Below are 26,227 nucleotides of genomic sequence, written 5' to 3' on the forward strand. Positions count from 1 at the left end.
TGAGGATCCGCTGACCTTAAATCGCCTGGTAAACGTTTCATTTTGTCGGTTAGTGACACACTTCTCGATAATGGTAAATATTCTTCTATAAATCCTTGATCTGACTTAAAAAAATATATTTTTAAGATGCTATTTTATATCTTCAGGGAGAAAGAAAGGCTGTCAATAAGTATTACCCTCCGGATTGGACCCCAGAACAGGTGTGTGCCAAAATTGTCTCTTTCAGTTTTCACCATGAATGCATGTATCCAACAGTACTGTACAGTGTTACTTGAACTGTTTAATCTACGTCTGTTTTTTCAGGGCTCACTTGACAGATATCATGGACAACACCCGTTACGTGAACGAGCTCGAAAGCTTGGCCAAGGAATTCTCATTATTAGGTAAATGCGAACCAGAATACTTAATCAATTGTTATGCCTGTCGAAAAATGGAACTATTCTTACCAGAGTTCTTGTATGCCCAGTTTCCTCTATAAATATTCAATATTTTATGATTGAAGAGTTGTATGAAATAGAGCCTGAAACGACTGTTGATGGAGCATTCACTTCTCCCTTTGCCTCACAAATAAATATAGGATAATTTGATAGGAGAATCTAGCAGTGTGTCTGATATCATTTGTTGGAGCAACTTCAGAATATCTGGCCACCTCATTTACATGTGTTAGGAGGCTTTAAAGAACGTGGCATAAAACAATAGACACTACTCTTATTCAATGACGTGTAAATGACTGGGCTGGTATTCTGCGGTGTAGCCCTCTTTTTTTCAAATACCCCTTCAAAGCATCACATATTGACATTTCCATCTGGTAGTACGCAGAAATTTTGTCACCATGGACCAAGTAAAGTAGCCAGCAAGGGTACCATATAACCCCATACATTATTTATGCATTCAGACTAGTAGACTTTGGTTTTAAAGTTTTGTTGTGAAAGACAAAGAAGTGGAATGCATAATTAATGTATGGGGTTATATGGTACTCTTTCCAAGTAGCCTAGCCTGTTGCTTGAGTCTCCTACAGCTCTGTGGTAGAGCATCTAAAGTACTAGTTAAAAGGTAGTGGGTTCCTCTCATATTTGGAGCACTCTGAGTTCATATTTCTGAGTATGCTCATGTCATTTCACTGAATTTTGTTTATTTATTTGGTAATGCAGGTTAAGAGTCAGGTAGCCTTTAACTGTATGCTGCTTCTAATGGTACACATAATTATGGGCTTCTCTTAAGATTCTTAAACTCTGTTAAATTAGTTAAGGTTTGATCCTATCTCACCTAGATTTGAGATGCCCTATAACATATGGTGTGGAGGATGTGGAAATCATATTGGAATGGGTACAGTATGTCCACATTTTTGTGGTTATTGGAAAACATTTTACTCCAGATATTTCCAAATTAGTATGATCTTGTTCCACATACACACGGATGTACATTTTTGTCTCATGGGCTGCTTGGAGGTAAATAATACCTTTTATTCATCTCCAAACTAGCCAATCAGCCTGCATGTGCAAAAAATCTGCAGTATATACTAATGTTTGATAAATGTTTCTCTTGGTCAGAGTTCTCTGAGTTTCATATTAATTTACGTTTCCTTGAGCTTGAAAAGTGCTGTGGGAAATTATTAAAATTGCTTTTGTAAGTGATGTAGTTCAAAGTGGCTTAGTTCTTTTATGGTCTCTCTCCTGTAGGTGTACGGTACAATGCAGAAAAGAAAAAAGTTGGTAACTACTACACCACACCCATTTACAGATTCCGGATGAAATGTCACCTTTGTGATAATCACTTTGAAATAGAAACTGATCCAAAGGTAGGGAAAAGAAAATGACACAGTCCCTGCTGTTTAACTTGGAATGGGTAGAAACCACAAAATGTTTGGACATCCAGTCTGTACAGTGTATTTTTTCTAAGCAGTAGGAAAATATTAGATTTGTGAGAAGATTTTACACAGTATAATTAACAACTATTCACCGAAGTGGAGGTGGTTAGTGGTGGATGTTTACTGAGCCGCAAATCGGCGAGGTAAATATCCACTGCTAACCACCGACACTGAGGTGAATAGTTGTTTTAGTATATACTAAAACAGTGAGATAATATACACCACCAAAAATTAATTTGAGTCATTTCTTCACTTGTCACCGATGCAAACCGGGACGCCATTTTTTCCCGAGTTGCTCGGAGGTAAATAGGAGAGGATATTCGGAGTTTGACTAGCCAATCAGAGCATGCCTTCAAAACTAGCCACTGTTTTATTATATACTAATTACAATTTATTTAAAGATTTGCACACTAATTATAATGTGTGGCTAGTACGAATAACAAGACATTATGTCCCCTACAAGATTCTACTATCAGCCCAGCCCCATGGTAATAATGATTTAAAAACAAGAAGAAAAAAAATTAAAAAGTTGATTGATAAATTAATCATTAACAAGTGCATGCACTTAATAAATATACTCTTCTACATTTGGAACAGTTAATCTTAAATAAATGATCGTTGTCCCCATTGAAAACAGTATAAATATGCTTAAAGAATAATGATTCAAGTTGGCACTTGAATGAACCCAAGGATTCAACCAACTTGATATTATCAGGGATACTATTCCACATGATACAAATTCTATTAAAGAAATAGTCCCGAAAATGCAAGGTACAATTTCTATTCTCCTAATTCTTTAACCTCACTCTTGAGATCTGCTCTCTGAGGTAAAGGTGATTTCAAGTTCTTTTATCTGTTATGGTCTAAAGCTCACAGGAAATTTACCAGAAATGGAGAAAAGAGCCACAGTCTTTTCATTTTTAATATATTTGCTACTCCTTGGCATATAGTTACTGGATGGTGTATATATAATTGATTATACCTTGTGACATACCAAAATTAATTGGAGCAATCAAAGCACAAACTGATAATAGCATGTTTAAGCCAGGGTAGCTTTAAGTGTGAGGGGTTTTCATACAACATTTTGCTGTTTTGCAATAATTTATCCTTTCCAAATTTTTGCCTTCTTGTAATCAACTGTCATTAAAAAGTTAAGCTGACCAAGAAAAAAATTATTTCAAAGTGTGTTTGATACAGTTTACTGGTACAATTTACAATGCAGTTTAATTTTGAATATATATGTTATATGTTTCATTGAATTTTTTTTTGTCTCTTGATAAGAACTGTGATTATGTTATTGTGAGTGGAGCTAGAAGAAAAGAAGAAAGATGGGAACCATCAGCAACAGAAACTGTTGAACTAACAGGTAATCAAGACTAGAAATATAAAACTTTATCGAGTTTTTCCATGCAACATTCACCAAAATGTAATATACAGTAGGAAAAATAAACCTCGCAACAAAAAGGCCTGCCAACCAGTAGTTGCATCTGCTGACTTGTGATAAAATTGCAGGGTGGTTGCAAGACTTCAGGGAGCAGATACATACATGTGATGGTATAATTTATCTGAGCATGCTTAGCTTGGCTGATCATTTCAAAGCATTTATTCCTCTCACACACTTGTTGAAGCTGTTGGGCGTAATGCATTGTGAAAGTTGACTGTTTTTTGAGAGGCAGTATAGGAGCAGAAATAATAAAACAATACTTTAGTTGTCTGATGTTTCAATGTTGCTAACATCTTGATCAAGAAGGTAAAAAAGACAGTTTTACCGTGGTGTGAATATGAATTAGAACAGCCATTTTTTAACTGGTTTGCCTACTGCCAGTGAGGGTTTTAAAAAATATATTGATTTATGTTATATATTTGTGTTAGTTCGTCTCATCATTCATTTCATTTTCATTTTCTTCTTATTTTCATTTCATTTCATCAAATTTTATATCATTTTATGTCATTTTATTTCATTTAATTCTTTTATTTTTATTTGTGTTAGACAAGGAGGATGTCAAGAAAATGGCAATTGATGCAATGTTTAAATTGGAACATGGTGTTCAAGATCAAGAGAAGTCCAAGAAAGCTTTACCTACTTTAGCACAGCTTAAGGTAACATGTTTTCAGGGCTCAAAACAGAGAAATGAAGACTTATGAATGCTGCAACTTCATATTAAGCTTGGATGTGAAAAAGGCGTGTAAATACTATACTATGCGACTAGCTTTTTAAATTGAAAACTATGGCAAGCTTCTTCAACTTGTTGCGACCTGTTAACGCACTTTTTCTGGGATTGGTGGGGAAATTGGCAGGGTGGGGGAAGGTAGACATCTACCCCAATCTCATCTTCCATTTACGAAATTAACTATTGAATACGTTTTGGAAAACATATTTTATCTCTTCCAGGAAGTTCAGTCTGTATGGGATGATGATTACGCAGCTAATCAGCTTCTTAGAAAGAAATTTCGCGAGCAGAAACAGGATTTGAATGCTCAAGCCATGAAAGACAACGAGTTGAAAGACAGGGGAGCGCTGGACGTAAGTCTTGTGCCAGAAAGAGAGGAAGACATCGAACTCGCGAATAGGATAAGATATCATGGAAAAGGTGTGAAATGACATAAATTTTGCCTCAGTTACGTATTGGTAACTAAGTCCTTTATCTCAATTTTTCATTACGCCAAATAGTCGGCCATAGACACCTACTGTATACACAGTGATCATGTCATGTCGCAGACCTTTCCAGAACATTTGATGTTTCAGAGAGTTCAGAGATCGTGTTTCTGAGTTTGTTGAAGTTCGAATCAGGCTAGAAACCGCCGTTTAAAAAAGGTGTCATTTTTTCCCATACATCTTTCATATTTACATTTGCATTGCCACTGAAGGAAAACAAGCGCAAATATTCAGTCGAGAAATGATTAGAGGAATTTAATGTAGTTTTTTTGTTTCTGCTTCTAGATTTCCGTTGCGATAATGATTTTCTGCAGCGCAAAACTCTTTTGCTGGTTATCGAAGAAGGATTGGTAACGGTAAAATCACTTTATTTTGACGCAGTCCAATTTTTTTTTTTTTTTTTTTTTTTTCAAATCTCATCCAGGTTTTGACGGGCATCGCCGTAAGCGTCGGTCTGAAATCAACGACAGGCCATTGTTTGATACAAAGGGAAAATCCGAGGAAAAAAGACAAAAAATCAAGCAACTTCTCGGAAAACGGAGACAAATCAAGGTCAATTCTTTTTCAACACCTGCCAAGTCGAAGAATGAACTTACCATCCAGGGATCGTTTGGTATTAAAGTTCGAAGGACAAAGCTCAATAATAGCGAGAGCGCAGACAATAGTACTTATAAGGACCCTTCAGTTGAAGACCTTTCAAATGGTCCCATCGTGAATCAAACAGTGATTTCTTCTGAACTAGATTCGCAGAGAAACATTGAGATAACTGGAAATACATCATCTGAAACGGAAGTTCGTGCGGCTAGGTCCCCGGATGCGACGTCTCAAAGCGTCAAACAAACACAGAATTGCCTCGCAAACCAATTAAAACAGGAGGAAAACTACAATACCCCGGATGGAAGCTCTGAAGACTCAGAGCTGGATAGAAAATCTTATATTAGTTCTTTGGTGTGCTGCGATTACGCCGACTCTAGTGACGCTTCAGATGATCATACATAACACGCTCAGGAAATATTTCATTTAAGATACACGAGTGACGTATTGTCACGAAAAATTCCTGTTTCGCCTTGCGGATCATTTTGCTCTTGACCGTGTATTCAACTTCTATTAAAAACTCGCGAGCCTCTCGGCCCTACTTGGGAATGAGTTCCAGATTTACCACTGCGTTGCAAACTCCAATTCGTTTTCGACACTACGTATCTCACGGGTTAAAATTTCAGGCGAGGGGCAAATGCGTCCTAATGTATGCGGCACATCTGATCAAATAAAAACTCTAATCAAAGTAGAAAGTCATACAAGTGGGTACTGTGGGTGTCTTGCATTTTTATCGCCTTCATTAATGGTTTTGTTTTGCCGTGACATGTTTTTTTCAATCTGTTAGCTATAAATGACTATGTGTGTGTTTGTTGTGTGGTTTTCAGCGATAGTTGAAGATTATTTGTGGAAGGAAGCTGGTGTCGTTTCGCGAGACTTTATTTGCAGTTTCGATGCTGTATACCAATACTCCTTACATTGCTTACGTTGAATTAGCTAATCAAAATTCCGGTCAGTTCTGAAACTTGATATTTTTAATCTATTTATGAGACGATGATTGCTAGTGAAATTTTAGATTAAAATGTTTTTATTATTCCTAGCCTAAAAGCTGAACTGTTGAATATTCATTCACATTTTCAAGACTTGTTTCATGTCCTTAACTTCTAATACCAAGAAAAATAGTGTACCCAGAGAATAATAATTCGCTCCATTCACGTTAATCCTTAACGACAGCTGTGATCTTTTGCACAAGTCTAAATCTGAATGTTGATATTTCTTGATATTGACAAAAAAATTTATCATACAGTAAAATCTTGAATAACGAAAAAATATCCTGTTTCTTTAACGTTCATTCAAAGATTTCCCCCGAATGTTCAAATTGATTTACAGCGAAGCATTTTAATAACCCCTTTTCGAAACAATCGACTTTGAATCGAATACAGAATTGGATTTACACTGGCGCTGATTAAAACCAAACTAAACATGATAAGGAACATTCTGCCGTTAATTTCGTGAACAACACCGATTAAAAGAGAACCTTGCAGAACCGCCCATGGTAACCAAAATATGTTAAAAGCAACAATAACACTAAAGACAATTTTTGTAATTCGCTTGCGCGAGTTAACCAATACTTTGCCTTCTTCGCGACGCGTTCGACGCCAGCAATGGCACCATAGATGTTTGATAACTGCCATTGAAGTCCGCAAAATAATCGCCATCGGTATAATGTAAGCAGCGATGAGATCAATAAAAGCGATGACTTTAAATTTGTCGGTATCCACAAGAAATTTAAGGCAAAGCGGCGCTATCGATTCTCCTTCGAATCTATTCGGAATTTTTGCCATGATCAACATCATCGGTAGACAACATATCACCGCCACCAACCAAATAACGAGAAGCAGGATTCGTATCTTCGTCGTTATCGAAGCTTTTCTGTGCTTCCATGGATAAACTATTGCATAAAATCTGTCCGTTGAGATAGCAGCTAGAGTAAAAACAGAAATTTTCGTGGTGAGGTCGATGCTTACAATAGTTACTTTGCAAGCAATGCCCTCGAAGTCGGGTCGTAGAAGATTTCCGTCGCTGAAGTAAAGATTTCGAATTTTCCCCGCGTAGAAAAGAGACGCAAACAGTAAGCATGACAAGTCAGATATGGCTAAATTGAGAAGAAGATAGTTAAATGAAGTCCTCAGTTTTTTGTTTGTAATAATGAGGCAACAGACAATGAAATTTCCAGTCATGCCTGCCAAAATTATAACCGGCGTAGCAACATCAAATGCTTTTAAATCAGCGTTCATAGACATTCTCAGCCGTATGGGTCCACGGAGTGAGAACAATTCGTAGGGCGAAAACAGAGCGTTAAGTACAAAGATAAACTGAAATATCTATTCAGAGCTCGTCTGGGTTTTACGAGGAAAAACTTCCTTAGGCAATCTTTTCGAAATACTCCTTGCACAGTGGTAGATTCTATACGAATTGCATTCGAAAGATTGTCATTTCTTAATTAACATGTTAACGAGAACTTGATTCTTAACTGCCATACCTAAAATAAGCCTCCAATTAAAAGGGAAATTGAGGGCGCTTGGCGGATTTCTATTTGATAATCTCATTTTAGATGCAAATGTTACTTTTTCGATATGATTTTTTACACAGTCTTCAATTAAAAATAGTTACGTTTTCACTCGAAGTAATAGTAGTATTCTACACGATTCTTTCTTTGTGTTTATTGCGTTTTGTTTTGATTATTTTCGTTATGAGGAAAATAATCGTTTAATCCATTTTAACAGTTTTTTTTTTTTTTTTTTTTTTTTTAAGGTAAATCCACCTAAACGTCTAAGCCAAGAGGCCATAGCTAATAATAGTATGCATTAAAACTCTGGAGGCTTGATTTTTAATAGCATAGAGCGCTATTTCCACCCTGACTAAGATGTCTATCTTATCTTTTTGAGACTGCGTAATATCGACAACGAGAAAGCGTGAAAATGTTTCCGCTATGATCGTGAAGCGTGATGTCTCGTAAATTTCTACTAATAACACTCCGAAACTCATTTCATTTGATTGGTCCCTTTCTTAAGCCAAAAAACCCTCTTTTTTACAGCCTAGGACTAATTTTAGTGGCTTAACGGTCGGCTTACCAGTGAATTTGGTTCCGTTGTCATGTTTATATATATCATGGAGGCGTTCATTAATTTTCCTCTTTCAAGGAGAAATTTTTTTTCATGAATAAATTAGATGATTCAGAAACTATTGAAATTAAGTGCTGAGGAAAAGACAAAGAATCCGCTTAGTTTCAATTTTTTTACGTAAACTTACTGAAACAAATGATCAATTTTTTGCAGGGTTCGCGGTCAAATGAAACACTTTCCTCTTCAAGTATACATTTTCCTTAATCTCGAATGGAGAGGAGTTTCGAGGCATATTTTTATGGCGTGCCGTATGGGACAATATTGTTGACACAAAAATAAAGTGCAAAACTTAAATATATATGTCATGGATCAAATAGATATGATATACATGGAATATATGTGGCATGGACCAAATACGATATAGATATGGGGCAAATGCGCGAAAAATATATATGGTTATAGTGCCCATTGTCAATTTGGTCAGCGGAAGATTGACAGGATTGATGATTTAGAGCAATTTTTCGAGAGCTCTATTCCATCCCTTTTTCGTCAAACTCGTAGAAATATTCACTCTGAAAACATCAATGTCTTGAAGTATTTTGAACGCCGATTAGATGATCATGCATACGTTGTTAAGTGTTTCATATTTGAGTGCAAAGTGCAAAGCACTGGCGAAAGTTTACTTGAGCCACTTTATCTCTTGTACGAAGAAATCATCGGCTTAATTTCTAAATATTTGTTGCATGCTTCGAGACTATGCTTCTGAAAGTGGATTTTCTTTGAGAACGGCTCGTGCTCCAGAAACTGCTGTTTGAGTTGAAGTTTCAGGGTTTGAACTTGAACTAGCGGATGACCTAGCTTGCAAGGCTTCTTTGAATTGAGGGTGATCAATAATCTGTCGAACAAGTAAGTCGACGGTGGGAGTAGAGTTCACCATAATTATTCAATTCCTCGATCAGATGCCAAGTTTTCCTGCTTTCCAAAATAACGCCGCTGGCCAAAGTGATAACGGGCACAATAGCCATATATATTTTTCTTACTTTTGTCCTATGTCATATTTTTATTTATTCAGTACCATATATTGACTTGATCCGTACCATATATATGTTGCACATATATTCCATTCATATATTTATTTGATCCATGCCATTTATACGTAACTTTTGCATTTTATTTTTTGGGCACACAATATTGTCCTATATGGCACCCGATATATTTTGAAAACGTATTTTGTTTTTAAAGAACTGTTTTTCAATAAAATCTAATTATCAATCATGTGCCCCTTAATCAATTTTCCAGCCGATCAAAATAAAGGAAAACTCTATAAAGATCAGATCGAAGATAAAACAAGCAATCTGCCAAGAGCGCGGGAACTGAAGCGGGTGGGCATGAGTGATTTTAGTATGGCATTTGATTGGTCGAGAGGAAAGCGCGAGTTTTATTCTTGCTTGAAAGAAAGACGCTAGTTCTCTGGACCAATCACGGACGGTAGAGAAGCAAAACTAATGCAATGCCAGGCTCCTTTCGACATTCGTTCGAGAATGCAACAATGGAAACTTAAATTGCGCCCTGGTCGTTCCATAAGTAATCTGCATATTTAAACTCTCTTCTCTTCTTTCCTTTAAGTTACAGCTGAACGATTTTGAAGAAAAATAGATAGATTTAGATAAAAAGAATAAATCCATAGTCCAAAGGCAGAGCTATTTACAGTTAGTAAAATGATTAAATAGAGGATAACGTTGAAGGCGTCATGCATGCGCTCTGATTGTTTTTTCAAACTTTAACCATCCTTTGCCGTTCGCCTTCGAGCAACTTGTACGCGATTTGAACCTAAAATATTGCACTCGTTGGCCATCTTCTCTCTCTTCTTTGGTTAAAACAAATGTTTACTTCAGTGTTGGTGCCTAGCTGTGGATATTTACCACCAAAAAAATATCTGTAAGTTCTAAGTGCGACATTTTTTCTTTCCTTTTACGTGTTTGGAGTTCATTTATAAGTCTTTTTCATTCTACAGTTATATTTATTGTTTCATTAGCGCTTTTCTTTGTCATTTTGTTGCAGCCTTTTGGTCGCTTTGTGCTGCCTGCATAATTTATCATGTAATATAGCTGTTTTCTTGTTTTTGCTCAGTGCAGTTTAATAATGTTTCTGTGGCCGTAACAATGTAAGTACTTCAGTTATAGTCCTCTTTCCGTCTTGTTGTTCGTTATTTCTTTATGTTGTCTATTGTGTAACTGTTGTAAAAGTTTGTTATTTTCTTTAGTTTCAACCAACTTCAGCTAATCAGGATTAAAGTGAATTATATTTATATTAAAGATGCGGAGTTGTTAATTTCCGGGCCACAGACCACACACACAGTTTTCGCATAATTGCAGTTTCAATATCCACCACCAAATATTCACCACTGGCCTCCTCCGCTACGGTGAATATATAGCTTTTAATTATAACTAAGGCAATTCAAGTTTCTTAATGGTCCAATCAATAGATGTTATCGCGACAAAACGGAGTGATTGAGTGAGCAAGCCATCTGGTGTTACTATCATACTTAGTGATGCTACAAAATGTTTCCGAAAAAAGTGTTCAAAATAAAATTAAAAATAAACAGAATTGAAGGGAAAAAACAGGGATATCTTTTAAACGGAAAACTGAGTGCGGCTTACTTGCTACTCATAAAAGTATTTAAACGAAAGTTCTGATGAGCAATAGATTATGTCCTGTTAATTTAAGACATGATTTCATGCTTCAAAGTTCAAGTAGCGTCTCTTAAAATAGATAAATATAGATAACTTTCCTAAAAATGTACTGTAAAATCATGCGACAGCTGAAGAAAACTAAACACACTGAGCTTTATTACAACAGTCGATTGCCCATGATCAATTCTACTATTAATTCAAATCCTTTAAAGCCACTTTGAAACAGTGAATTCTGCAGGTATAAGATTTAATGAAACCAAGACAAATCGTTATTGTCATCATTTCAATCTTGCAGACTGATTTTGAATCACATTGTAATTAAGCTCTGGTTCAAAAGTAAATTTAGAGAGCGACTTTCGAGGACATACATTTGCATAATTATAACCCCCCGTGAAACAGCATTTCCTGAAGATTATTTTTGTTCGTGTCAAAAAGGAAGGGCATATCTATAAGAAACGTCAGTTTTTCCGATGTAATAATCTTTGTTCGCGAGAGGAAACTACATAGAGGCCGACTTCAAGTCGTGGAGCTCTCACCATGTCGTTAAACGATTCTTTAGCGTTTGAAGTTGTTACGCCAGTTATAATATGGGCAGGGTTGGTGGGAAATTTTATAATCTGCTTCCTTATTATCACAAACAAAAAACTGAGGTCTTCATTTAACTACCTTCTACTCAATTTAGCCATATCTGACTTGTTTTGTTTGCTGTTTGGAACTCTCTTCTACGCGGAACAAATTCGTAATCGGTATTTTAGCGATGGGAATCTTTTGCCACCCAACTTCGAGGGCATTGCATGTAAAGTAACCATCGTGGGAATTCACTTCACGTCTCAAAAATCTGTTCTTACACTGGCTGCTATCTCAACGGACAGATTTTACGCTATAGTTCATCCGTGGAAGCACAGAAGAGCTTCGAAAAAGAAGAACAACCGTATTTTGATTGTAATAATTTGGCTGATAGCTGTGATTACATCTTTACCAACGGTTTTGCTTATGATGAAAATTCCTAACGCGTTCGAAGGAAAATCCGTTTTAATTTGCTTAACATTTCTCTTGGAATCTGGAGCTCACAGTTTTAAAATCAAAGTGATCGTTTTCATCGATCTCATTGCTGCATATATTATACCGATGGCGGTAATACTGCGAACTTCTCTAGCCCTTATCAAACATCTATGGTGTCATTGCTCGCGGCGAACCCCCCAGGAAGGAGAACAAATTCTCCTCAAAACGCGAAAACGTATCACAAGAATTGTCCTCAGCGTTGTTGTTTCTTTCAACGTATTTTGGCTGCCATGGGCGGCTGTAGAAGGTTTAATTTTAGTCGGTGCTGTGCAAGAAATCGAGGATAAATTGCTTGTTATCATGCTAAGTTTGGTTTGGATGAGCGCAAGCTTCAATCCAATTCTCTATTCGCTTCAAAGTCGATCGTTTCGAAAAAAAGTCAGACAAATGCTTAGCTGTCAATCGCGTTGAAAGTTTGATATTTAAACAAACAGAAGACGATCGAAAAACGAGAAAGTAGAATCGAAACAGAGTTATTCTTTCAGTTTATGTTGCGACATTAATATTCGTGTTCAGATAAAAAGTCAATTTGGATAACATAATGAAAGCTATTTGAAGTACCATTGCGCGGCCATTGTCCTCGAGAGTAGATGTCAAGAGCGCGGCATGATAAAAGTTTAATTCTAAACCTTTCTGTCTAAATGTCAAAATTGTATCTAAAGTTTGCTGTTAAGGATTTTCTAAGACGAATATTAACCCTGCAACAGGCTAAAAATAATGCATTTCTGTAAATCATAAGAAAATAAGTACTTTGAATACAGGCTATATATTATACCATGTGGTGAAGATTGCATCCGCCTCGGATTTCACGACAATAAAACAAATATATCCAAATATTTCAAAGTACTCGCTTAGAGCCATAACAAAGGTAAAAACATTTCATATAATTTTTTGCTCTTAGTAAAAACCTAAACAGAAAGACAGCAATGGAGTCACTTAAAGATCATAATTATATCCCTCCAAAAAAAAAAAAACCGTTTGGTCGAGAGGAAGTCAGTCAGTCTGAATTCAAGCAGAGCAGAATTGAAATGAAAAAAATTAAATGATATTAAATGTACACTACTAATAAATGATCAAATCATGTCTCGTCCGGCAAATTTGAAGAAGTAAAAATTCCATTTTTTTCCCTAAAAATATCGTTCATTGTACTCATATAACGTATGGTTACAGATTCAAAGTGATCTTAAAATTAATTAATTTTTCCTCTACGATTCGCACCTGACTGGAACAGGGAACGAAACGACGACAGGTGCTTGACCGAGTTACGATATTCTAAATTTTATATGTGCACGATCCTCGCAGTAAAGTACTATTTAAGCAAGTGAAAACCAGGCCTGAAAAAATTCAGGCCTGTACGGGATTCGAACCACTGACCTCTGCGATACTAGTGCAGCGCTCTACCAATTGAGCTAACAAGCCAACTGGGAGCAGGCCATCAAATTAACTCGACATAAACCCGTAAGATAATGAATCAAACACAACGAATATATGAAATACATATATATCTGAACTGCGTTTATGAAACGTAGATGTGCACGATCCTCGCAGTAAAGCACTATTTAAGCAATAGTGAAAATCAGGCCTGTACGGGATTCGAACCATTGACCTGTGCGATACTAGTGTGGCGCTCTACCAATTGAGCTAACAAGCCAACTGGGAGCAGGTCATCAAATTAGTCCGACATAAACCAGTAAGATGATAAATCAAATGGAAACTTTATTTGTGTTTTTAAATGTCCAAATATAAATCTCACTACGTTTAGGCAATTTACAAATGCTGCTTGAGATTGGATTATTGAACACAAAAACCAAAACCAAAAACAAAACAAAGAAACAAAACAAAACAAAATCAAAATTGCACTAAGCCTGGGTTGTCCCAATTCCTATTTCTACAAAAAAGAAAAAGAAAAATTTAATATAAACTGGTGCATCTCCAACTATTGGTCACATGTCTAACGAACGATTTGAAAGTACCTGTGAAGAAGATTGGGATGTGGTTGAAGACTGCTGGCAAGGAAAGGGATGTTGGGGAACTGAAAGCAGAGGGATGGTAAGGACGTTCGTTAACTGAGAGGGGGGAGGATCAAGAAGCTGGAGATGAATGCTTTGCTTTGCTGGAGATGAATGCTTTGAGCGAGTGGAAGACTGCGCCGACTCACACCATAGCGGGACTGCAGGAACTATACCTTTCCAGCAACTCCTACCAACGAAAGTCTGCCACCAGAAAAAGACAGGGACTCACAGGAGCGAGGATGTGAAGTGCCGCATGTGGGGTAAGGCCGCAAAAACGCAAGCGCAAGTGCTAGCAGGTTGTGGAGCGCTAGCCCAGTCTAAATACATGATTCGGCATAATGCAGCACTTAAGGTAATTTTCTACGAACTCTTGAAAGACCTAGACTTCGTGACAACAGTACCACCGTGGTATTCTCAGAACATGCCGAAACCACTTTACGAGAACAAGAGGGGAAAAATAAACACTCTGGGACATGCCACTATATGCAGAACACGCAGAAGTGAGAAACAACAGGATAGACCGCTGTACGGTTATAGACAAGGAGAGGAAGAAAGTAGTGTTACTTGAAATGAGCTGTCCATGGGTCAGTAACAGAGAGATCAAATGTGCAGAGAAGACGAACAAGTACGCCCCACTGCGGTACGAATTAAGGAGGAGATACCCAGAGTACAAGATTGAGCAGCATAACATCATAATAGACGCACTTGGAGGGAGCTCGCGAAGGGTCAAGGAAAGCACACGCCAACTGGTTGGAAGTGGCCGATGTCACTCATTGCTAAGGAACATGCAGAAAGCTGTAGTCTCTAGCTCCCTTAACATTGCCAGGACTTTCGAGGTCCTATCAGACTAAGTTCTCCCAACGACGTTAGTTTTAAGTAGAGGTCTTAAACATTTATCTCCATTGTAGGGTCTATGGGTATACCATTTTAAAACTAGTCTTAGGTTTATTTGTGTCTGGACTTTAAGTTCCTATCGGACTAAGTTTCTTAAACGACGCTAGGTTCAAGCATAGGTTGATGGAACATTTATTTTCTTTTAGGGTCTAGGGGCACACATTTTTTTTAAAGTTTAGCTTTTATCTATGTAGTAGTGACAATTGAATAGGCTACGCCTTTGGCGTCCTATTTCAATTTTATTTGTATTCTGAAGCATTCAGAAGTGTACACTGCGATATCAATAATAATAATAAAGCTGATGATATCTAATAATGATGATGATAATCAAGTCTTCGAGGTCATTGGGAACGAGGTTGCAAATCAGACAAACTTAGATTCTCTAAATAATTGACCGGTCACACGCTGTCAAGATTCGTTCTTTTACTAAAGAGATTTGTTGCGCGCAATAAGTGACATACTTTCATAAAATCTTTATTCGAGACTGATCTCCTACAAAAGAGTTGAATTAATATCCAGTCTGCCTTCATCAACTTCACGTAGCTTAAAAAGTGGTTTGAAGAGGCAATGTTGGGTACACTTGTAGGATGTGGTTAGGATGACGTGACATCATTCGTAAGTGATCTTAGAATTCTTTCTCTTCTTATTCTAATTTAAGGTCTCTAAAAAGCAATGTTAGCAGAACACTGGATAAAAATATTGATCTAAATTGGTTTTATGTGCTTGGAAGATAGATACAATATACTTCGTCAAACGTAAACGGATCATGGCTATTTGAGCTCTTCAGGAACATTGATGCGTGCATAAAAAAAATGAAATAAATTTTGATCAGCATTAAAGGAACTAAAGGTCGGCACACACGAGGGGACTAGTCCCTGCGACTAGTCCGTGCGACTAGTCCCGGCGACAAGTCTTTGAAGGGTTTACACGAGGGGACCGGTAGCAGGGACTAGTCCCTTAAGGCGTTCTCACGGAGGCACTCAATTGCACAAGAACATAGGAAAATTAAGAGGCAAAAGATGTTTCTTAGTCTGGAGCGTTACCCGAAAACAATTAAAATTTGGTAACTTTTCATTGTAGCACTATTAAACATCAACGCAAACGAACTACACTTATTCAGTCGGATTATTCATGCTTTTACGTGTTCGGTTTTTTTTTATTATTATTATTTTTAACAGACACAGAGTCAAATAGGGTAAAAATTCCATCAAAACGGCTCCAAGACATCTGTATATGTTTACAAAAGTAGAAACAGTTTTTTATTCTTCAGTTGTAGAAATCTAGAAGTCAGGGAAAATTCATAGAAACTGCAATGTTTACAAATACCAGAGGTCACGCATCCTACTGACCCGTGATTGGCTTATTTACCGTTTAGTCGCAGGGACTGGTCGCACAAACAGTTCACATGAAGGGACAAACATTTGTTTCATGCGACCAGTCGCATGAAACAAATGTTTCAGAAAGTGTTGTTATGATAGCAATTTAAAACATTTTAATTCATTCTAAAATTTGTGATATCTGTTTCAGCGGTATATGTTATGCTAAGCCTAGCGTGATATTCCCCTAAGTAAACATAATGTAAAATTTGAATAACACAAGTGGTTAGAATATCGCATCGTGACCCTTTGTTTAGTTGCAGTCTTTGTAACCGAAATCGTTACAAACATAACTGAAAGTTTTGAAGATCTCTTTCCCTCTGGCTCAGTCATTCGCAAATGGCTTTGGAGCCATCGAGATAAGAAATCAGTTTTGACAGTTTGGTTTCAAATTGACCCGGATTAGCGTTTATTTGAGGACGTTTTGCGGACGTTTTGTTTTTCACGGAAGAGATCAGATGAACGGTATAGTATTGGGTTTTTTCAAATCTATGATGCCTTCTAAAAGCTGTACGGCAAATCTGTTTGTGATGGTCTTCGTTACGGTTTCCTTAGAAGTAAATGGAATTGTAGGTAAGTTGAAGTAACATTTAACTGAGAATATTGTGATAAAGCGTTCGCGGTTGAAAACTTTCAACTCGGTCACGCTTCGTGAGAGAATAATTACGAAGGTTATATCGATCTATGCAGCATTATTTCGATAAGGTTTGCTTTCGCATCGAAAAAGACATCTATTATCGAAGTAGTTGACGAAATTTTCCTTTTCTCGTTCCTTTGAAGGCGCGTTGCAACAACGAAAGGAGTTAAATTAATTTGGAGCCACCGCGACTATCTCATAGATAACATAGCAAGAATATTTACACGGAAATACAGTTGTATACCAATAGCTGCGCATAGAAGACCCCAGTGATTGTTGATAATTTCTGTTGAATAAATCGACGTTGTGAGATCACAGAGCCAGTGTGAAAAAGTTGTCACATACATTGTGAAGGTTTTTTTCTTTTTTAATCGTTTCTTTTTTGTCATTTTATTTTTAAAGGCTACGTCAGAACTGACCGTAAATACTTTTGAAAAAAAAAAAAAAAAAATAGAAAAACTCAGAGTTTAATAGTTTAGCCATTATATGATTAAATATTGTCAACACCACTTTCGATGAGATTTCTCGTGTTCTAAAGAGCCTTCGTTTATATTCTTCTCTTCGCTAGCACGACTTTAATGAATGATTATAGAGAATAACTAAAGACATGGTATGGCGCCTGTACATGTAACGTCAAACAACGCAATATACCATAATATAAAAATTCACAACTTGAATTAGCAGGCGATATTTGGACAAGTCGATGGACAAGTTTCTTGTCGAATAGGCTTCTTCACTTTACCTATTTATGCTTAAATGAAACAGTTCTCCATTTGGATTACGAGTGCGAAATGATCTCATTGCTGGCTGTTTTAAAACTGTTTGCATGCAGGTGACGACACAAACTCATATGAACAATAGACAAATCCATTAATTTTGTATGCTACTTTATGCCATTTCGTCTCGGATGTAGCATAATTGATGGACCAACAAGTTAATGATTTTTGAAACATCGAACAAGAAATATTTCAAGTGAATTTTTAAGGTTAATGGATCGATCGATATCATATTTTTACGGTTTGGTGATTTTTTTAAGTCCGTGACCAAATATATTCCTCCGATCTAATTTAGCAGCATCCGTAAGTTATTTATCTGAACAGTATATTTGACTGACATACTTGTGACAAACTTTCTGCCTGATACGCAAATGCATTTTTAGGTCACCTTCCCTAAATTCAAACTTGCACATAAAATGTGTTTTGGAGTCAGTATTTACAATTGAACGTAAGATATGTGTTTCTTACAAGTAAATTGTTTTTCAGATTAGCTCTAAGGATTCGTACTTTCGGTCTCGCAAATTACCAACCATGAAAAACATTTGATAATCAGACTAATCCTTTTGTGAGGTTTGGTTTATAATTAGCTTCGAACCAAATAATTCTTAAAGTAATTATCTGGTTATTGTTTAACTCTTCGAGCTTGTTGCTGACATATTGCATTAGTAAACAAATTAGCCCAAGTCACGTAACACAGACTGCATCACGTGACGTCCAAAGACGGGTAAATGTTCAACGTCTTCCATGCTATGTATGAAAGCGTTCCTCGTAGTAATAAATCCTAGTTATCTAGAAGGTGAAAATAAGGCCTGGAGAAAATTTAGGCTCGTGCGAGATTTGAACCCACGACTTCGGCGATACTGATGCAGTGCTCTACCAACTGAGCTAACAAGCCGACTGGTCCTCTACGCGCTTTACGACTTAACAATCCAAGTTATTTCGCTGGCCTGTTCTTCTATTCTATCAGTAGATTTGTACAATCGCTTTCTCGTTGGATACGCGACTTGAGAATGTCGGCCTATCATACTTTTAAGTCAATGACGGCCTGAAAACGTTTATTTCTCTTTCCATTAAGAAATGTCAGCCATATGGATTTCTTCTTTTCAAGCTAGTAAAGCAGTCAGTCAGCTCATTTTTGTTCATCTTTTTTTCTTTTTCGTCGTCTTGCATACAGACTTACCAGAGCCAATGGCACTTTTTCCACTCAACAAACAGTATGGCACCAAGGACATAAGCCGAGAAAAAAATCCGCCGGGAATAGCAAAGGGTGTGGACCTTTTCACGGGATATTACAGGCAACCCGGGGGATCTTTCTACTTCTCCGGGTCATCGACCAGTTTTGTGGAGTTTCCTAATAATGGAGACCTGGACGCTAAGTATTCTATGACGCTGGTGGCCTGGATTTACCCTGAAATCTCTAAAGGACCTCTAATTAATTACAAAGTTCAAGACAGAGGAGTGCATATATGGTTAGAGAGTCCTAACAGACTTGTTGCTAAGTTTGAAATGCGTGATTCTTCACAACCTTACGCAATCCAGAGCGATAAGATCAGGCTGAAAGCGTGGAATTATATCGCAGCGTCGTACGATTATTTAGCTGGGACCGCGGGACTGTGGATCGACGGAAAAGAAGTGTCTCGTTTGAATTTGGGACGATTCGAGATATCCACACAAGATGACGTCAGAGTGGGAGCAGTGAAGGGTGATCCGAATTTCTACAAGGGTGCAATTGCATGTGTGCAGATTTATAACAAGTCACTCTCTGAGCAGGAGATCAATGATGTGAAAGATCGGTGTCCGCTGGAAGGTAATACGTGAACAATATGATTCTACTTTGTCATGAGCCTGTTCAGATATAGATAAAAGACGAGAGGTACCACAACGTGGTGATTCCAAGAAGGGAAAAATGAGAGAAGGCTCGTGTTCCATTAGTGTTACTACGAAATAACGTCTTAAAAGCGGTAGAAGTAAACAGAAGAGCTGTAACATTGATAATTATTATATGGCTATGTCTCACAAGGACTGGGAACTACCGAATTCACGAATTTGATTGGCTGAAATCAATAATGAAAACACTCTAGATTTTTCCATCTAGACCGGCATCTAGACCGGTCTAGAAGAAAGGTACAAAGAATATAAAAAATTTGCATATAAGACACAGCCATAATAAACATCTTATTAACCGAGCTAGGTCGGTCTGTATGGGAGAATCTTGACCTCAGTCGCTGGTACATGAAACCTCGTTGCTTTCGGTCTGTACTGGCGACCTCGGTCAAGATTCTCCCATACACACCTCCCGCCCGGTTAATAAGAAATAATGAATAATGATGATAATAATAATAATAATAATCATAATAATAATAATAATCATAATAATAATAACAATAAATAATTAATTAGTAATTGACGATAATAGATAAATACATAATGATTACTCAATTATATAAATACTTAATAATTAATTGATATCATAGTGAGCTGAATTATACTCTCGTTTTGATTGGTTCTTACTCATGATCTACTTGAAGACAGAAACAGATCCAGATGACCCTCCACTAACAAAGCTTTACTTTTTCACCATAAATAACAAATAGAATCCATGCTGCCCGCCCTGCGTCTGTTCAGTAGTAGATCTAAGAAAACTTCAAATGTGGTAAGAATATAAGTGACACATTCGGCTGCGCCTTCTGAGTCACTTTTTTGTTCTTACTACATTTTGAGGTCATCTCTGACCTTAAATGCCAGCTCCCAGTTGGCTTGTTAGCTCAGTTGGTAGAGCACTGCACCTAGGCATTTATAGATTATGCTAGTAAAAGTGGCATATTATGCTAGTAGCATTGCTTTTTTTTTGGCCAAATTATGCTAACATTATGCTCTTTTTTCCAAATTATGCCACTGTTTTTTTTAAATTATGCTCTTTGAAAAAATGTAAATAAGTCCAAAATATAAATTTTTTTAACTAGAAGCCGTTCGTCTACAGGAAAGAAACGCAACAAATTCACTATGAATTTCAAATAAACATGTGGTTCAGGTTAGACCCGGGCTCAGTGCTTCACAGTGAACTACAATTGCTACTAGTTTAACTAAAACTTTAAATATCGATTAAGGTCACCAAGTGCTTGGGACTAGAGACAAAAAATTATCAAATAATGGCATCAAAAATGATCTGATGATTATCAAAATGCGCAAATTATGCTAGCATTGCTACTTGGCAGAAATTATGCCAGTTTGCTCGAATTATGCCAAAAATTATGCTAGCATAATCTATAAATGCCTAACTGCACCGGTGTCGCTTAGGTCATGGGTTCGAATCCCGCTCAGGCCTGAATTTTTTCATGCCTTATTTTCACTACTGCTTAAGTAGTGTTCATTACGGCGAAGATAGCTCTCCTACTCATTTCGAAATAGAATCTATTCGCTAAACAGACCAGAAAAAGCGGAAGTTTCCGTTATCATATAATGAACTAAATTATGTATGCATTTTCATTGATTCTTGGAAAACAGACGAATCACAGTACAAGAAGTTTCTATATTAAAACACTGACAAACAGTCGTATGAGCAAAATCCCCGATAAAAAGACAAATAACATTTTTTTAACGCTTTTTCTACAGTACAGATGCATCATGTCGGTTGCTATGCCGATAAGCTATCATCACCAGCAATTCCCTCCATGGAAGGAAAAGATGTTCTGTTAGATGGCGAGCCCAAAACAAGAGAGGACATTAAACAGAAATGTGCCCGTGTTGCTCTTAAGAATGGCCATGGTTATTTTGCAATTCAAGATGGTGGAAGCTGTCTTTCAAGCCTAACAGCGCAAGAAACGTACGGCAAGTACGGACTATCAACGGACTGCCAGGATGGGAAAGGCTCCCTTATGGCCAGTGATGTATACGAGGTGGTGATGTTTAGTAAGTAGATGGCTTTTTTTATGCTTCCATTCCTCGATCGACATCTAAATCCACCTAAATATTTTGTCCTTCGTCTTTCATTACGCTTGCCAATTCTATTCGCCCTCACCGTTATGTAAATCCTTCCGCATGTTATGTGATCCTTTCCCTTCTTCGTTTTCACCGTTTAAGTTTAGTTTTACCGGCCCTCTATTCTTCCTCACCTCCCTCCGACACTTCATCTCTTTTTCCATCCATCTCTTCACCCTTTCGTCCATTTTTTCCATTATACCTTCGTCTTTTGTCCCTTCGTCTTTTTGTCTCTTCGTCTTTTTGTCCCTTCGTCTTTTTGTCCCTTCGTCTTTTTGTCCCTTCGTCTTTTTGTCCCTTCGTCTTTTTGTCGCTTCGTCTTTTTGTCCCTTCGTCTTTTTGTCCCTTCGTCTTTTTGTCCCTTCGTCTTTTTGTCCCTTCGTCTTTTCATCTTTCGTCTCTTAGTCTCTTCGTCTTTTTTTCCCTTCGTCTTTTCATCTTTCGTCTCTTAGTCTCTTCGTCTTTTTGTCCCTTCGTCTTTTCATCTTTCGTCTCTTAGTCTCTTCGTGCCTCAGTATTTAAAATAGTATCGGTTCATGGTCCTTTTGTTACCTTTGTTCGCTCGTCACATCTTCATTTGCTAAAATAATCCCCTTGTTTACAGGCGATCAAACCTGTTGGAACGGGTGGGAAGCTGTTGGCGACTCCTGCTTCAGACTTAATAACGATAAAAAAACTTGGGACGAAGCACAAGCCGTCTGTAGAACAGAAAAGGCAACTCTAGCTAAATTGGATTCAGAGGAAGAGAGTTACTTCGTTTTTTTAAACCTGATCAGGCCAACCAATCCAAGCTCGAGCGTATGGATTGGGTTATCACGTGATGCGGAGAAAAAATATCATTGGTCAGATGGATCTTTGGTGGGCTATACTAATTGGGGTCCAAACCTTCCAGACACCTCCCCTGGTAACAGAAAAAATTGTACAAAAATTAATGAATTCTCAGGACTTTGGGAAAATGAGGAGTTTGACTTAAATCATCCTTTTCTTTGCGGTAGAGGTGAGAGTCAAGTATTTTTAATACTTTGTTTTGAATATTAAAATATTCAAAACTACATTTTGCGCTAAGTCGCTGGGTCGTCATGAGCCATTACGTACGTTGAAATATAACTTGAGATGGTGAGAGTAATGTATAGTAGAGAGGAAACAACCCCCATTCTGTACATGTGAATTGTAGGTGTGTTGTCAAAGAATAACTAACCCGTTAACTTAAGACCGCTCACACACCATACTAAGGGTATTTCGCCTTCTCTTTCCAACGGAAAGCTATAATATCGTTTCCTAGATCGCTATTCTTCACATTACGAAACGAGAAATCTTAACAACAATTATTTGCCATATGTGAAGCATGGCACATAGCTTTGCTTCTGAAGGGTGCCACGTTGGTGCATGTGTTATTGAGACATTGGGATGTTTGTGACTATTAGAAATATATTGTGTCTCCTGGATGATATCTATGCCACGAGTCATCCTATAAAAAGACAAGGCCCTCACTTGGACTCATATGAGCTTTCTTTGATACTTTCAGTCATTCCTCCTGCTCCACGTGATATTTACGTGAAGCTGATGGACAGTCACTCAGCGCTGGTCTCGTGGTCAACATCTGCACATCCTCAGCAGGACGATTTAGTGACGTCATTCTATGTTGAGTACAAAGTGACCAATGATGAGCACGTGTTACTCAAAGTTGTGCAGAATCACAACAGTACCAGTTTAAGTGGTTTGAAGTCACACGCTGAGTACCAAATAAGAGTTCGAGCGGTGAATGGAGCTGGTGGAGGATTTTGGAGTCAGTATTACACTTTTTCAACCGGAAAAACCTGTAAGTTAACTTGTTAGAGGAGGAAATGTTGATTGAGATGATAGACTGTTAGCCTAAACATATAACAAGGATGTATCAAAGAGAAGAAGATTATAAACGCGGAAAGCATACAACAATTTATGTATAATTCAAGCTCATTGTTTCAAGAATACGAAAATTGACGAGGTCCTTTAATTCTGTCGGACGATCGACAGTTAATTCAGTTTCTAATTAACTAATCGACATTGGTCTAGCGTGGTCTATATTCTCGACAATGATATTCGTCAACACAGTGTTCAAAATGTTGTCATTGTACTCACGTGGCGCAGCCGAGTGAGTTCACAACAAATTTTGACACTGTGACGACGAACATCGTTGTCGATAAGATTACAGACCACGCTAAACCACTGTCGATTTGTTTTTTTTTTACACAAGATGTCCGAGCCATCCATGTTTGAGAGCTGACAAAGGCGTTGCGTGACATGTTGACGCGAGAGCGTTGCCTGTACTCTAATCGACAACGGTAGATTGGCCAATCAGATTGCGACATTACTTCAATTGTGGTAAAAATCCATCAACGAAATTTTTTACTTCACATCGACCCTACCCAAAGTTTTGGGCCCTTAATTACGAGTGATAATTTGTAAATGACAAAGGTTCATATGGACAAAAAAAGATGACGAGTTGTAATATATAATTGACAAACGTTCATATGGACAAAAAAAGGTGTAATTACACTTTCCTCTTTCAGATCCTCCGCGAATCCTCCCCATAGCATCTGTAAGAGCCAAAGTCCCCAGAGAACCTCTTGCTCTAAATTGTGCTGCCAAAGGTGGTCCTGAGCCCACAATAAACTGGTACAAAAACCGCAATGTTATTCATAAAGGCCAGACATTAATTGTAGCAAATATGACGTCAGAGGGGCAAGATGTATATACCTGCAGAGCTAGTAATGGCATTGAGCCAGATGACGTCGAGTCGGTTACGGTTATATCATTAGGTAGGTGTAACTTTGTAATAATTTAAATGTTTTTTCTACATATTTGAGCTGAAAGTTTAGTAGAGTTATCGCTTTCTCTACTTCTCCACGACTCTTAGTTATTGGTAAATTCTCAATTCCTCCGCAGTCCCTCCCGTCCTGAATCAGATGTGGGTAACTGGAACCGAAGGAGAGATATCTATTAAAAAAGGAGATCATTTGTCGTTGCACTGTGAAACAGCTAATACGACATTTGGTGACATTACATGGCACAAGGACGGCGAGCCTCTACATGGTCAGCGGTCTAAATCACAAAACATCTTGAACATACCAGAAGTCAGCGGTGATGATTTCGGAGTGTACGAATGTAAAGCCCAAAATGCCTTGGGATCGACTTCTATGAAAATGAGGGTCTCGAATGGTGAGCATACGTTATTTTGCTTTCCTTTTTTGTGCTTTGACGGGTCAGTCAATCATATGATGTGAATTATATACACAGTGATTGGTCAACAAAGCACTATTTTTTTTCCAATAAAACAAAAGTACGTTTACCGTAACGAAATTAAGAAGGTGATTGAATAGGCATGTTTGTAGTATTAGGATCAAGATTTTGAAAAAAGTTTGTTTTATGTTCTCCGTTACTAGGAAAGAGTATTTGTATGAACGTTTACTACTTGCAATTGTTCAAGCTTCCAAAGAAAAACAAATAACATTTCGAAATTTGTCTTCAAATGTGCTGTATTAACCGCAAAATTCTCATTTAATTCTTATGTATGTTTTTAACGTTAAGTTTTGTTATGCTTCTTCGCTCAGCCGACGACTTAAATCAGTTGAAAGTTGCAGTTGGCTGCCTGGCCGGATTGTCTGCTGTTCTTGTCATCGTCACTGGACTGTTAGGGTTGCTGCTGTACAAAGCCAGAAAAACCATTGAAGCTTCACAAGAAGAAAATGAACAGGACGAGGAACCGCCAATCAAACCACCCGGTCCTCGGCCCTCTGACAGTGATTTTATGATTCCTGAAGTCCGATCCGCTGGCTTGCCTGGTATGGCTGGCTCACATGGCAGTGATTCATCTTACACTCCTCTTAAACTGGGTTTATCCAATGGCGGTACAGTTAAGACGTACAAGGCATAGAGAAACTTACGCGTTTAAGTTGCATTTGATCATTACACTACAACTCACAATTGTTATTAAGACTGTCACGCAATGCTCAGGGAATGTTGCGTGTCAAGTCATGATCTGCCATGAACAAATGTCAACCAGACGTTCCTGTCTCAGCGACAGAGTGACTTAAGTCAACAACAGCTAACAGCTCTGAACTTGTATAAAAAAAGAGACAATTTCTTAGAATGGTTTATCAAAACGCCGCGTGGGAAAGTCACGTGGGAAATTAACGCCCCAGTGAACGTATAGATAAAACAAACAAATCCTTATGAGAACAGTAGCTACCACCTTAGCCAGATTTAAAATTGCCTAGAGACGAGTTTCCCTCACTCTCTCAACAAAGGAAGCCCCCTATTCATAACCTAGACCCCTAATAGCTTGGACTGGTGCATAATGCTAAAAGTGCAACCGCTGACACTGCACAAATTGAGAATCATAATGACAAGAACAATGAAACTGTGAGGTGGGGAGGTTAAGCTTCATGCAAGAAAGAGATCAAAGGCTGTGAAAAATGATTCCATTCATCCGAGGACTCCAGTGTGAAGTCTTATCTTACAGCGAGCAGGTTTTATTGTAGTGGAGCAGCCTGCTGTATTCCACTAGATTAAATGGCAGCAAAACCAAAAAACTAAGCAAATTAACTTTACGTCTCCCTCCTCTTTGTTTCCACTTAT

At 37.7% G+C, this 26,227-nt stretch overlaps 5 protein-coding genes across 5 annotated transcripts; 4 read left to right on the top strand and 1 right to left on the bottom strand.

The window, feature by feature from the left end:
• The first annotated feature begins 10 nt into the window (after positions 1-10).
• On the top strand, positions 11-6,170 carry LOC111342396 (coiled-coil domain-containing protein 130 homolog). Its single transcript, XM_022949471.2, has 9 exons — positions 11-73; positions 147-200; positions 304-383; positions 1,271-1,326; positions 1,680-1,798; positions 3,149-3,233; positions 3,858-3,967; positions 4,260-4,458; positions 4,948-6,170. Exons 1-9 carry the CDS (start codon positions 71-73, stop codon positions 5,520-5,522), a joined length of 1,281 nt encoding a protein of 426 aa, XP_022805206.1. The 5' UTR covers positions 11-70; the 3' UTR covers positions 5,523-6,170.
• A 132-nt stretch (positions 6,171-6,302) lies between these two features.
• On the bottom strand, positions 6,303-8,246 carry LOC111342406 (galanin receptor 2b-like). The gene has a single exon (XM_022949481.2). It carries the CDS (start codon positions 7,358-7,360, stop codon positions 6,431-6,433), a length of 930 nt encoding a protein of 309 aa, XP_022805216.2. The 5' UTR covers positions 7,361-8,246; the 3' UTR covers positions 6,303-6,430.
• A 3,032-nt stretch (positions 8,247-11,278) lies between these two features.
• Positions 11,279-13,051, top strand: LOC148720747 (allatostatin-A receptor-like). The gene has a single exon (XM_088739766.1). It carries the CDS (start codon positions 11,413-11,415, stop codon positions 12,346-12,348), a length of 936 nt encoding a protein of 311 aa, XP_088595892.1. The 5' UTR covers positions 11,279-11,412; the 3' UTR covers positions 12,349-13,051.
• Positions 13,052-13,168: 117 nt separating this feature from the next.
• Positions 13,169-15,138, top strand: LOC148720748 (uncharacterized). Its single transcript, XM_088739767.1, is given in 2 exon segments — positions 13,169-14,406; positions 14,408-15,138. Coding segments are annotated over 2 exon segments (762 nt in total). The 5' UTR covers positions 13,169-14,037; the 3' UTR covers positions 14,801-15,138.
• Positions 15,139-16,458: 1,320 nt separating this feature from the next.
• Positions 16,459-25,903, top strand: LOC111343028 (uncharacterized). Its single transcript, XM_022950165.2, has 8 exons — positions 16,459-16,792; positions 18,807-19,439; positions 21,245-21,541; positions 22,215-22,607; positions 23,136-23,429; positions 24,160-24,408; positions 24,536-24,808; positions 25,201-25,903. Exons 1-8 carry the CDS (start codon positions 16,678-16,680, stop codon positions 25,521-25,523), a joined length of 2,577 nt encoding a protein of 858 aa, XP_022805900.2. The 5' UTR covers positions 16,459-16,677; the 3' UTR covers positions 25,524-25,903.
• The last annotated feature ends 324 nt before the right edge of the window (positions 25,904-26,227 follow it).

The sequence above is a fragment of the Stylophora pistillata genome, chromosome 11, assembly GCF_964205215.1.
Source record: "Stylophora pistillata chromosome 11, jaStyPist1.2, whole genome shotgun sequence".
NCBI lineage: Eukaryota > Metazoa > Cnidaria > Anthozoa > Scleractinia > Pocilloporidae > Stylophora > Stylophora pistillata.

What these genes read in the sequence shown, in the direction of transcription:
- LOC111343028 (XM_022950165.2), top strand. Translation starts at nt 16,678, where the DNA reads ATGAACGGTATAGTATTGGGTTTTTTCAAATCTATGATGCCTTCTAAA. An exon ending in AGAAGTAAATGGAATTGTAG is followed by an intron (nt 16,793 to 18,806) that starts GTAAGTTGAAGT and finishes TCTTGCATACAG; the next exon opens with ACTTACCAGAGCCAATGGCA. An exon ending in TTTTTCAACCGGAAAAACCT is followed by an intron (nt 23,430 to 24,159) that starts GTAAGTTAACTT and finishes TTCCTCTTTCAG; the next exon opens with ATCCTCCGCGAATCCTCCCC.
- LOC148720747 (XM_088739766.1), top strand. Translation starts at nt 11,413, where the DNA reads ATGTCGTTAAACGATTCTTTAGCGTTTGAAGTTGTTACGCCAGTTATA.
- LOC111342406 (XM_022949481.2), bottom strand. Translation starts at nt 7,360, where the DNA reads ATGTCTATGAACGCTGATTTAAAAGCATTTGATGTTGCTACGCCGGTT.
- LOC111342396 (XM_022949471.2), top strand. An exon ending in TGGAAATCATATTGGAATGG is followed by an intron (nt 1,327 to 1,679) that starts GTACAGTATGTC and finishes TCTCTCCTGTAG; the next exon opens with GTGTACGGTACAATGCAGAA. An exon ending in GATAAGATATCATGGAAAAG is followed by an intron (nt 4,459 to 4,947) that starts GTGTGAAATGAC and finishes AATCTCATCCAG; the next exon opens with GTTTTGACGGGCATCGCCGT.